This window comes from Pelodiscus sinensis, chromosome 16 (assembly GCF_049634645.1).
Source record: "Pelodiscus sinensis isolate JC-2024 chromosome 16, ASM4963464v1, whole genome shotgun sequence".
NCBI classification, from domain to species: Eukaryota; Metazoa; Chordata; order Testudines; family Trionychidae; genus Pelodiscus; species Pelodiscus sinensis.
In genome coordinates this window covers 4,577,643-4,590,776 of record NC_134726.1, presented here as the reverse complement: position 1 = coordinate 4,590,776, position 13,134 = coordinate 4,577,643, and the positions used below count along the sequence as shown (strand labels likewise).

At 55.6% G+C, this 13,134-nt stretch overlaps 1 protein-coding gene across 1 annotated transcript in view; it reads left to right on the top strand.

Moving 5' to 3' along the window:
* The window catches only part of PGAP6 (post-GPI attachment to proteins 6), a 37,206-nt gene extending 24,587 nt beyond the window's left edge, over positions 1-12,619 (top strand). Inside the window, exons 9-13 of the mRNA XM_075899165.1 lie at positions 798-934; positions 3,992-4,170; positions 5,857-6,003; positions 7,161-7,277; positions 8,226-12,619. Coding sequence (XP_075755280.1) covers positions 798-934; positions 3,992-4,170; positions 5,857-6,003; positions 7,161-7,277; positions 8,226-8,522 — 877 coding nt within the window. The 3' untranslated portion in view covers positions 8,523-12,619. The remainder of the gene's footprint in view (positions 1-797; positions 935-3,991; positions 4,171-5,856; positions 6,004-7,160; positions 7,278-8,225) is intronic.
* Positions 12,620-13,134: the final 515 nt, after the last annotated feature.

The window sequence follows — 13,134 nt, the reverse complement described above, 5'->3', positions numbered from 1 at the left end:
GGCGCGCACTTCCTGGTTCGAATCAGCTGTGATTCGAACTAGCGCGCCGGCGAGATCATGTTAATGGAGCGCGGGATATTTAAATCCCCGCTTCATTAACTACTTCGATTGTCTCCATTTGCATCCCCAGTTTGAACTAGGGATGCAGTGTAGACATACCCAGAGAGAGGCAGCAAGGGGGGAGCTGGCCTAAAAGCCGGTTCCCCCAGCACCGTCTCCGGGGGCCAGGGGAGGAAGAGGCATCAAGAACCCATTTGGGCCACTAGCAGGTCACTGAGCATCAGCCTGGCCAGAGTCCTCCCCTGTGTCCCACATCCATGGCAACGGAAGAGAACCTTTGTGGAGCACCCCCCACTCTGATCTGCCCCCCCCCCCCCCCGGGCTGTGTTTCTGGGGTGCCAACAGGAGGTGGTCTGGGGTGGGAGGGATCTAGGTCGGGGCGCTGCTGGGATGTTTTAGATCCGTCTCACGTGCTGCCAGGGCTGGCTGGCAGAGCCGTTTCAGAGGAGACTGTCTAGTGCCCTCAACAAGACTCGGTTGGTGCCTGCCGTCTGCAGCCTTCCTTCAGCCCAGCTGCTGCAGAGAGACAAGTCTACAAGCAGTGCTCCGGTCGCTGGCAGCACGGCACGCTGAGCGGGGGGCTGCCGGGGGAATGTCAGGCCCAGAATCCCCTGGCCCCGGTGTGGGAAGGCCCAGGCTGTGTACTAGCCCTGGGGAGAGGATCACCGAGCGTTCTCGCAGCAGCAAGTGCCCCTGCACGTCCAGGCTCATTTGACGGTGGAACCTCTTGGCTGCAGGGAATGTAACAAAGGGAAAGCCAAAGTGACCGTCTCCACATACCTCACCCCCTGCTTCGACGACTGTGGGACGTACGGACAGTGCAGCCTTCTGAGAAGACATGGCTACCTCTACGCCGGCTGCAACTGTAAAGCTGGTGAGTCCCCTCTCAGCGGCGCCTGGGCCAGCCTCCCAGCAGGCCTGCATGTCCACCCTGAGGCTGAACTTCCCCTTCCGGGGATGTGCCGACAGGGGCTCCCGGAGCTGGAGAGCGTAGGTGTGCATCCACAGCCCCATACTGCTCCTGCATGGGCGTTGCTCCGCGACCCGTGTGCTAGCGAAGAGCTACAGCCGCCTTTGGCTTGAAACACCTGGGGCAGGGTCTCTCCTTGCTGCTCGAGGCCCAACTTCCCCTCCGTAGGAAAGTAGCCCCAGACAGCTCTCGGGGGCCAGTGTCCTGGCAGTGAGCCCAGGGCCTCTCGCCCTTAGGAGAGCAGTGACCCCCAAGAGCTCCTAGCTGTGTTGGGCCTTGCGAGTCGTGAGTCTGTCAAATAGAAAATAGCCCCTGGCAGGTGGAGGATGACTTGGCTGGTGGCCTGTGGTGCTTAGGCCCCGTGTAGCCATCAGGGGCTGTTTCCTGACAATTGCAACATGCCTAAGAGTTACAGCAAGGATGGTACAGAGCCATGTCCCTGTGGCCCTTAGCTCAGGCCCTGAGATGTGTAGACTCTGCCTGCGCTACGCTATTCATTGTACTGTGATGGGTCAGCGCTTGGACTTCACAGATGGGCTCTAGACGTCCCTTCTCAGCTGCAAAGCTGGGGGAACTCTTTGTGTCTTTTCTGCAAATATGCAGCACATCAGATCCAGCATCGTGCGCCCTGTAGACCATTGTGTTTGCTGTCCGTCAGTCTGAGCTCTGCAATTCCCATCTGAGTGTTCCCCCCCATAGATCTGCCTGCAGAGCGACCCCTGCCCACTCAATGAGCTGGTGTCCAACCAAAACTGACAGGCACTGCTGGATTGGGGGGGAGTGGGAGGGGAAATACTCAGTGGCTCAGGGCAAGTGGCTGGCAAACCCGCTGCAGCATGGCCTTTCACAGTACAGGCAGTCCCCGGGTTACATACAAGATAGGGACTGTAGGTTTGTTCTTAAGTTGAATCTGTATGTAAGTCGGAACTGGCATCCAGATTCAGCGGCTGAATCTGGACACCAGTTCTGACTTACATACAGATTCAACTTAAGAACCCCAGGCATCCCCAAGTCAGCTGCTGCTGAAACTGATCAGCAGCTGATTCCAGGAAGCCAGGGGCAGAGCAACTCTGCCTCGGGCTTCCTGTAGTCAGCCGCTGGTCAGTTTCAGCAGCGGCTAACTTGGGGACGCCTGGGGTAGAGCAGCTCGGGTGCTGCTGGGTTGGTCCAGTAGCGCGGCCGCTCCTCGGAGCTACTGGACCAACCCAGCAGCACCCCAGCTGCTCTGCCCCAGGCGTCCTGATTCAGCCACTGCTGAAACTGATCGGCAGCGGCTGAATCAGGACTCCTGGGGCTGAGCAGCTGGGGTGCTGCCAGGTTGGTCCAGTAGCGCCAAGGAGCGGTGCTGCAGGACCAACCAGCAGCGCCCCACCTGCTCTACCACAGGCTCTACCACAGGCCCCACATCTCCCTGGTCTGCTGGGGGGGGCACTAGCTGCGTCCCCCCCCCCAGCAGACCAGGGAGACACGGAGCAAAGCGGCGGAGGACCCGGGCCGGACCGCGGTGCTTCCAGATCAGCGCCGCGGTCCGGCCCAGGTCATCCGTGGCTTTGCTCAGCGTCTCCCTGGTCTGCAGACCAGGGAGACGCTGAGCAAAGAGGCGCAGGACCCGGGGCCGGACCCGTGGCCGCTTCCAGATCAGCTGGAAGCGCCGCGGGTTGGGCCGGGTCCTGCGCGGCTTTGCTCAGCGTCTCCCTGGTCTGCAGCACTGCAGCGTCTCCCTGATCTGGAAGCGGCCGCGGGTCCGGCCCCGGGTCCTCCGCCGCTTTGCTCCCCGTCTCCCTGGTCTGCTGGCTCCCGCAGCAGACCAGGGAGACAGGGAGCAGCTTTTCTCGCCCCGGAGGAGGCAGGCGGCAGGACCAGGCGTCCCGCCGCTCGAGTCCTCCGGGGCGAGAAAATCCCCGTTCGTAACTACGGATCCGACATAAGTCGGATCCGCGTAACTCGGGGACTACCTGTAATTACTCGACAGATCCTTCCAGACCTGGACAAACTGAGGCACTTGTAAGCTCCTCACAGCCACAGAGGTGAAATTCGCCCCTCGCTCTTTGCTGTTCTCTGCTTCCAGGCATTTGCTTCCTGGCTGTCTGGCTGCAGCCGGGTAGCCCTGGAGCGAGAACACAGCCTGCTCTGCAAACCATGGGACTGGTTTTCAGTCCTTGTTCTCTGGCTTTGTAGGCATCTCCCCTTTGAGCCCCCATCCGCTGGAGGGCATCAGGCCCTGATCCACCGATCACTGCATCTGAAATACAGTGTCGCGGGTAGGGGACGCCTGATATGAGTCACCCTGCAGATGGAGAGGGCCTCGACCTCCGGAAGGGATTGACATACCTAGAGTGCAGTGCAACCCCCCTACAACCATTCCCAATAACCCCCTCTGTACGGGAGCAGTGTAGAAACCTGTCCATAATGCAGGTTAGGCTCTGCAGGGATGTTCCCCACACTTTGGGGTCTGGGCGAGTGCCGGTGTAAATTGGACCCCTCCCCCCTCCCGGGGTTGGCGCATCGCTGTGCACTGAGGGGGTGCTGAGAGCAGGTGTGTCACTGGCTGAAGGTTTCCTGTAGGCAGTTGGTGCCACGTTAGCTGGGACTCTTGGCCAAGCAGGAAGGGTCTGTCACCCTTCTTGTGTGAGGGGCCCTGGGCAGCTGATGCACGTTGCCTGTTGGAATCACTGAGGCCCAGCACAGGAAGGTGCAGTCCAGCCCATTCCCTGCCAGGCTGAACTGCAACAGAGCCTGGGTTGCAGGAGCTGGGGAATAGACAGATGGCTAATGCAGTGTCCACAGGATACAGAGAGAGGCAATCGAGGGGGATATGGAATTTGTCATGTGTGGGGCTGGGTCATGTCCACCTTTGCTAGGGAGTCTGGGGGGGGGGCTGTCAGCACGGGGCGGAAGCCCGGCCGGTGTGCTATTGGTTTCTAACGCCGCTCTCTGTAACCTCTCTCTGCTGTGTGCCAGGATGGGGCGGCTGGAGCTGCACTGACGACACTAAAGCCCAGTCTGTCGGCTCGCAGAACCTGGCCACCCTGCTGCTCACGCTCAGTAACCTCATGTTCCTGCCGGCCATCGCAGTCGCTCTGTATCGCTTCTACCTGGTGGAGGCCTCTGTGTACACCTACACCATGTTCTTCTCCACGGTAGGTCGTGTCAGCTGGCTCCGCCGCCCTGGACGCGAGCTGTTGGGCCCTCCCCGCAGGCTGTAGCCCTCCGCTGCCTCCATCCCCAAGGTGACAGGCTCCTGGAGCATGCTGCTCTGTACCTGAGAGGGAAGGGCTTAGCGAGGGGGGCGGGGCTCTCCCCTGGTTCCTGGGATACTCACTGCCACCAGCCAGCACTCCCAGTGGAGAACAGGCCCTGCCCCGCCTGAGCGCTCTGCCCACGTGGGGAACCTGCCAGGGCTGCAGCTCAATCTGAAACTTGGCATGAAAATCCCCTCGTCAGCCTGCCTCCTTCCGGTGTCCGGTTGGCATCCCAGCTGCAGCCTGACCCCTGGGAACCATGGGGGAGCAGCAGGGGCAGGGTGCTTGTCTGTGGGTTAACGGCTCTTAATGGGAGACAGTAATTCTGAGGGATCTGGGCATGTGCCTCTCCAGGGCACTGGGTCAGACACGGAGCCTGGGTCTTCCACTTCGCCCATGAGAGGGCTTGTGAGGGATCAGCTCTAAAGTCTCCCTAAATATGGCGCTTCTAGTACCAGAGCAGCCCCTGCATTCCAGCACCGCAGGTCGGGACGGGAGCCCTGGGGAAAACATTGCAGAGTTTTTTCAGAAAAACGGCTGTTTTTCCGAAAAAATGTCACTTACGTCCACACTGCAATCGCGTTCTTTCGAAAAAACAAACAAATGAACAGAGGGGTTTTTCCAACCTCGGTAAACCTCTTTCTACGAGGAAGAAGCCTTTTTCCGACAGAGCTCTTTTGGAAGAAGGCGTGTGTGGACGGGGAAGAGGGAGTTCCTTCGCACTAAGAGGAAAGAGGAAAAAGCGCAGGTGCCCTGGTGGCCACTCCGCCCATAGTAATCACAGCTTACATGCGAGAGCGCGGCCATTCAGCGTGGATGCTTCTTTTGAAAACGCAGATCACTTTTTCGATGCGCTTCGGCAGTGTGGACGCTTTCTTTTGGAAGAAGTTTTTTTGGAAGATCTCTTCCGGAAAAGCTTGTTCTGAGAGAAGCCTGCAGTCTAGACATAGCCCCCGAGTGTTCCTCTCTTGCGGAGGGAACCCAGACAGCCAGAAGCAGCGGTATCCACAAGGAGGCAAAGAGATGGCTTTAGTCGCTACAGAGTTGTGAAGCCAGGGGGCCTTGAGAGAGGAATCGGGGGCAGTGGCCAGGTGCTGCTCCTATGCCTTGACCAGTGCAATCTCCAAAGAACAAGATTACTCAGCCTCCTTCCCCTCTCCTTCATCCTTGGGCCCTGTGGGTGAACTGCTGAGCAGAATGGCCAGTTTGCAGCTCTTTTATGCTAGAAATCTCAGGTGCTCCCTTTCCCCTGTCGGCCGGGAGCTCTTGGCGAGATCTCTGGGGAACCTGAGCAGAGATATCAAGTGAGGCTCGTCTGCTCCAGGCACTTGGAGGAGCTGCTGAGACTATCTGGAAACTGACCTGCCCTGCCCCTCAGACCTCAGCAGACCTGTCACCAACAAATAGTTCACAAGCAGATGCTCTCCATGCCTGTAGCAGGCCAGGAGCATTTTGCTCCGGGGGTCCTTGCAGGTATCCATAGCTCCAGGCATGAGCCTTCTGTATCTGGCTACCATCTCCATCCAAAAAGGAGCTTGGCCAGGCAGGCTGCAGCACTTGGCTCCTCTTCTTCCCTGCCTCTAGTTCTACCATGCGTGTGACCAGCCCGGAGTTGCGGTGATGTGCATCATGGATTACGACACGCTGCAGTACTGCGACTTCCTGGGCTCCGTCGTCGCCATTTGGGTTACAATCCTATGTATGGCCCGAGTGAAGAAAATCTTAAAATACGTGAGTAACGGGGGCGATGGATGCACAAAGCACCAGTCAGGTTGTGGTGCGAAGCGCCCAAGGATCAGCACGTGCTACAGGCTCAGCTGTTGTTCTGCCCGTCATTGCACACTCCACCAGCCAGTCCGACCTGTCTCCGACAGCCGTAGACCCCCCTGGCTCTTGCCCCAAAAGGGGCCACATGTGACTCAAAGGCCTGCCCTACAGAAAAGGGCATCGGTTCCCCAAGATCCCTTTAAAAGCCAGGGCAACATGTGTAATACAGACAAGCGCTAAGGCTGCACGTTCCCCTGCAACCAGCGCTAAGCCTGCGCCCTGCACAGTTCTTTTGCATTTCAATTCCTAGATTTGAGAGCCGCAAAGGCCACTGCGCTCTGGGACGCAAGCCAAAGGCCATTGTACTTGGCAGATAGGGTCCCACTGACTTCGCGGGGCTTTGGACTGGGGTGGGGTTGACCTAGCGGCACATGGCTTTCTAACAGCTGGCTAGCAATGCAGGGTGTGCTGCTCTGCACCCCGGCCTGTGTCAGTGGGTAAGTCCTGGGATTCCAAATGTCCTTGGTACTTGGCTTGATGTCTGGTAAGGCAACCCAGGGCCCTTAGCACAGTCCTGCTCCAAGTACAGCCCCTTAGGGTCCTACCTCTGTGCCGAGCCTGCTCTGCGCCCGGTGACGTGGGTGCGCCATCTGCTGGGCTAATGAGGAAATTAGCTACTTCTCTTGGAGGAAACTGGGCCGGCCTCCCGCCCTGTTCCTCCGCCATGGCTCAGGCGGGCTGGGGTCTGAACAGCCTTGTTCTGTCTCAGCAGCCTGGGTTTAATGGTTACTCAAATAGCCACGTTGTGAGCGTGGAGCAAAGCGAGGGTTAGGGTTGCCCATCTCTGACCCCCTCCAGTGTCTCAACATCCCGGGGTGCTCCGCACTGACCCTACTGTGCCACAGCCACGTTGGAGGGTGGGTGGGAAGCGTCTGTCTGTCCAGGTGGCATTTTTTATGCTGCGCTGCCCTATCCCACCCAGATCCTGGCACCTCTCCGCAGGACCCTGCATCTGAGTTCGCACATTGGCACCCGTCGGGATTGCAGTGATGTGCAGCGCAGTGTGAAGCAGTCTGGGCGGGACGTTCCTGATGTCAGTGTCATCCTCTTGTCTTGCTCAGGTTCTCTTTGTGCTGGGGACACTGCTAATTGCCATGTCCCTGCAGCTGGACCGCAGAGGCATTTGGAACATGATGGGGCCCTGTCTTTTTGCTCTCATCATCATGATTGTGGCATGGGTAAGTGACTGGGTAGGGGCATCCGGTCGGCACTTGGCTCCCTTTGTTCCTGCTTAGACACACGTGTTTTCGACCGGGTGGCGGCAGGGAGGAGCTGCCACAGTGGCTGAGTGGGACAAGACCTTGGCATGCCCTGATGAGCAGGCCTCAGGCAGTGTGGGGCAGCGGGGAAGGGTTAGGTGCTTTCACCCCAACTTGTAGCCATCAGTTAACTGAGGAGTTCCCAGGTTACCAGTCTTGGCCCAGCTCTCCTGGCAGCGCTAACTCTCAGCATGTTGCATGGCCCACTGGTGATTGCTGGCTGCGTGTGTGCTCGGGGCCTGTGCGGGTCTAGTGACTACCTGGGTGCTCGGGGCCTGTGCGGGTCTAGTGACTACTTGGGTGCTCGGGGCCTGTGTGGGTCTAGTGGCTACCTGGGTGCTCGGGGCCTGTGTGGGTCTAGTGTCTACCTCGGTGCTCGGGGCTTGTGTGGGTCTAGTGGCTACCTGGGTGCTTGGGGCCTGTGTGGGTCTAGTGGCTGCCTCGGTGCTCGGGGCTTGTGTGGGTCTAGTGGCTACCTGGGTGCTCGGGGCTTGTGTGGGTCTAGTGGCTGTGTGTGAGCTCTGGGTCTTTGCGGGTCTAGTGGCTACTTAGGTGCTCAGGGCCTTTCCAGGTGTAGCAACTGTGCCCTGGGCATTGCCTGACTCTGTGTTTAAATACGTAACTTGGCTGTTCTAGTAAGTGAAGTATTGGGGCTGTGAATACAGTTAGACAAGGCCAGGCATTGCATCACGCTTGGGCAGGCCCTGGGCTTTCTTCCTCGAGCCTGGGAAGGTGCAAGTGGTGGGGTCAGTCATCGGGTTGTTCCGCTCCCGGCTGGATCCCCGGTACCAGCACGAGTGCCTGCCAGTCCCCAGGGGAGAGGTGGGTGTGTGCTGCCATAACTCCTCTCTGGTATTGCGCCTTTAGGTTTACCATGGCGTGAAGCGCCGCCATTGCTACCCCCCCACGTGGAAGCGCTGGGTTTTCTACCTCACTCCAGGAATCGTCTTGGCATTGGTGGCCCTCTCGGTGTACGCGTTCATGGAAACCAATGACAACTACTACTACACACACAGCATCTGGCACATGCTGGTGGCCAGCAGCGTGGCTTTCCTGCTCCCGCCTTGTGACAAGCATAAGAAGGCCTGGACCTGGCCACAGAAGCTCACCTGTCGCTATCAGATATGCAATAATGACCGAGAGGAGCTCTATGCGGTGACCTGAGTCGGGCTGGCATGCAGGGTCACCGGCCAGCGGGCCGAAGGGCTGGCTTGGGTCCCCCTTCACCAGGCCTGGGAGAGCGGCCCCCGTGCATGCTCAGAACTCAGCAATGCACTCGTTGGCTAGCCAGGGGAGCCCAAAGCAGCAGGTTTGACACTGCGGACCCTGGGCCTCAGCCTCTGGGAAACAGGTGACATGGAGTCCCTCCGCATTTCCTCTGGAATGGGGAGGGGTTTCTGATGAATAAAGGAGAAGCCTGCATCCACGTTCTGCGCGAAAGAAGAGCGCTCCATTCCCTGCCTCGGCAGCTGGTCTGGGGCTCGCTGTTACCTGTCTGTAGAAAGCCGCAGGATGGAGCCTGGCTTTGTTTCCACCTGGAGTTCCTGTGATCTCCCCTCGCTTTGCCATAGAAAGGGCAGGTACCCAGCTGTGTATGAGCTGGAGCTGATGAGGTCTCAGCGTGTGTGCCCTTTGGTGGGGTAGTAATGAGCCATCCTCCAAAGCAGCTGCTCTGGATCATCGGTCCCCACCCTGGGATCCTGTGGGTGAATGATGTCTTAGTGTTTGTTTTTGATGAGTGTTACCAGCGGAGTGAGGCCCTGAGAAGGCCGGGGCTTGCATTCAAACAGAACTGGGGCTAAACTTCAGGATCTGATTCGATGGCACCATAGCGCATCTGTCTTTGAGAGACTTCAGTGACATCCAAGGGGAGACATAGCCCTGACCCAGAACTGCAAAGGTGGATTCAGGAGCAGGGATCTGACGCTCCCGGAGCGTCTGTTTTGGTCAGTGAATCCCAGGAGAGCCATGAAGTCACCATAGTGGCCTGGCCCTCTGTGGTGTTGGCAGTTAGGCACTCGCCTTCCTGTCTCTTCCCTGCGGCTTCAGTGGCAGGCGGCAGCCTGTGTGATCAGTGTAGATTCTGTGGTGGACAGTTTACAGGTGTGACACATCGTGAGTGCTTTGAGAGGGCCTGTGCATTGAGCTGCCCTCCATGCGCCTCTTGCAGCAGTAGGGAGTGATCATGTCCTGGTATGCTCTCCTGCAAGCCCAGCCAGCTGTGTTCCAGCTGGTGAGCAGATGATGCTGTGCTGGGGAGAGCCGTGTTTGTGTCACACGTAGCTCAGTGAGGTGTCAGTTGCACACAGGGCCGGCCCACATTTTGGCACCAGAGGCGGGGAGCTCAAATGACGCCCCCATATGCACCAGCAGCAGACACAATTTTCTACACTCTGGGTCCTAGTGGCACCCCCTCCTCCCCCCAGTCTGGCACCTGAGGCAACCGCCTCAGTTTGCCTTATGGTAAGGCCAGCCCTGGTTGCACATTGTGTGGGACTGGGGTCAGGCCCCTGGGTGTAGGGCTTGCACCAAGTCGCTGTAGTATCCTTAGGACAGCGGGTCCGACAGTGCTCCCGAGATGGACCCGTGGGCATGCACACAGCTCCAGGGACATGCTCTGCTAAGACACTGTCCTGTGCCCAGGCACTGCAGCGCTCCGCTTCCCCTCCTCCGCATGGGGAGGCGATGGAGCTGGGCCTTGTCATGTACCTGCTGCGAGATGGGCTTGCAGCAGTCCCAGGGACCTCGGCTGGCGTGCACATTGACACTGAATGGCAAGTGGGCACTGACTAGTGCAGCTGGCCTCTTTGCTGCTAGCGAGGGTAGCTGCCCCCAAATATTTGGGAACCACCGACTAAAGCAGGGAGGGGCAACCTGGGCTAGTGAGTGGCCCACATGAGAGGGCCTCCCTCATCTCAAGATTGTTGTCCCCAAATGGTCTCCCAGGACAGGGTAGCTTTGCTACTTGCGCTTGCCTGTCTAAGGCGTGTCGTCCCCTCGTGGTGTGACGGGGGAGCTGCTGGGGTGCGGGAGGCTGCCCACCCCCCGGCACAGCTATGGGGATCGAAGCTCATTGTGCCCTTACGTCCTAGAACTTGCTGCCCTCTGCCCAGCTCTGGGATATGCTGAGGGTTGTGCGTTGGGGGAGGAACAAACTGGCCTGGAAATTCTGTCCCGGAAGCAAAAAGCAAAGTCCAGGACAGGCAACTGTTTGCACGCCTGTTCCTGTCAGGCGGCAGGTCAGCAGCTGGTGGGGCGTGGTGAAAGGCCCATGGCGGCTGTTACAGCAGGGTCTTGCGGAACATGGCAGGACACCTTTTCAACTTGACCTTAACTAGAGCTCCCTATCCACATGCTGCTGCTTTGCATCCACACAGGCTCTTCCAACAGAGGGGGCAAAGGAGGGGACTTGCCCCGCGGTCCCAGTGATTCAGTGCTGTTGCAGCGGTGATGGCCAGAGCCCTGGGCCCTTTAAATCACCACCTGAGCACCGCACCACACACTCAGGGCAACACTAAGGGGGGGGAGAAGCCATGCTCCAGACACCATGGAAGGTTGGCTGCCCTTGGCCCTGGCTCCTCCCACCCACCCTCTCAAGGGCCCCAGGAGACTGTTGGCTCGCCTGCATCCACAGCTGAGATCATACCAATGTCAAAGTGCACATACCAACCCAGGGATCAGACACCTCAGCAAGTTGAACTGCAGGAGGAAAATTGCAACTCTTAACTGCTTGTGTGTGCAATTTGTGGCAAGCAAAAAGAAGCCAGTGCCTGAACATCTGGCATTGGGGGAGGGGAGGGGGGTGTTCAATGTATGCTACTTCCTGCTTTTCCCTCAGGAATGCTTCCTGTTTCATACTTAGATCTGATGTCAGTAGAGTGTTGTATATTTCATGTATACCATATGGCATCTGACTGCTGTTTTACATCATGGATCTTTCCTTCAGGATAGTCCGCTGCGGAGGAAGATGGAAAAGGCTGTTTAAAATGTGGTTGAGAGGGGAAGAGTGTAAGAGCTGCTAATGAAAGCCACTCTCTCTAGACAGGATTATTTGGCTTCTGAAAAACAGCCCAGCATTTTGCCAGCTGCTTACAGCCGCAAACTTTCCCTTCTCTAGCCATTAACTCAGCCACAAGCTAACTTAAAGTTCTAGCCAACTCTCTTCATGGGGCCTGGACTAGATTTGGTGCTGGTATATCTGGGGAAGACCTGCAAGCTGAGCTGACTTGTTGTACCTTGCTCCTGGAATAAAAGCAGAGAGAACGTCTCATTGGTTGCCATATTTCTTTACAAATTAATTTTTTCAAACAGACGTACGGCTGAGCAAATAACACTCATTTTACCTAGATAAAGCCACTACTGGAAGGAGGAAAAATGGTTCTGGCTATTGCAGGCTGTTTAGAAACACTTGTATCTCTTCATTCTGTTACAGCAAGGTGAATTTGTATGACAGGGACCATATGGTAACACTAAATGTTGTAGCGGTCGGACTTTTTTGTTTTTTCTAAGCAACATGAAGACAGGATGTTTATATCAAAACATAACGTCCCAAATCTACTGGCCTTTATTATAATGCTGCTATATAGACCAGGGGCTCTGTCTTATTGTTCCTTTAACCTCCTGTAGCAATGCAGTAGTTAGTCATTTTGTACCCTGTTGGCACAGGATTTCATACACTCTGGGATTCCTATAACTTAATCACCAGTTTTTAAGCACTTTCCCTTCAGTTGTTACAACTTAGTTGTAAGCTGAGCACTTGGCCTTAGAGGATAATACATTGTTTGCAACTCTTTCATACACAGAGTGCTGCATTTGCAGCTAGGATGCTGCGTATTAACTAGATGGAGCAATAATACTCTATGCCTTTTTAATATAGTCTCCAATGCTGTGAAGCACATTGATCTTTGGGATGGGGGGGTGGGGAGGGAATCCCTATAATTATTTTGCTAGTCCTATTCCTCTTCATCCCTATCACTACAACTGGAAAGAATTATCTTGTGTCATTTTATTGGGGAAAAAATATTTTGTCAATTACCTTGGGTAGAATTTGAGCAGATGCCAATATTTAAATATTTGATTTTTTTGGGCTGTAATGCCTGTGGTTTAATTTTATTTTGTATAGTGAATTTTAAAGCTTCTGTTTTTTATAATGGAATATATGTAATTGTACTTGAGATTGTCCAATCTGCAATGGCACTTTCTGAAATGGGATTTTATACTTGTATGTCTAGGGCAAGAAATCAAATAAAATGCAAAACAAAGTTGTGCGGTCCCAACCAGTCTCTTCTTTCATGGGGATGTTTGAGGATTATGTGGAAATGTTGCCCTGAAGGCTGAAATCGTCTCCCCATAGAATTTCTCTTATCTAATGAACCTGCAGTTAGGCTACTGTAAATTGCTCAAAAGCTGTAGGGCAGGGGTGTCCAAACTTTTTTCAAAGAGGGCGAGATTTTATGAAGTGAACATGAGTGAGGGCCGACCATTTTGCCTGACATTATTTGAACCATTAAAATTAAATGCAAATTAACTATTTTATGCAAAGTTTATTGCAAACAGCATACTTTTCATTTCGTCACATGGATGACAAATCTAAACAGGTATTAAATCACTCTGCCTTTCATATCTGAAGGCCAGTTGAAAAAAAAATCCAAGAAGCTGAAATATATGTCAGGAACATTGTAAAGTACATTACATATTATTGGTAATAAAGGTTGTCTGTCAACTTTTAAGTTCAAAAAACATGAACAGGAGCATAACACCAAGTATACATGTTGTG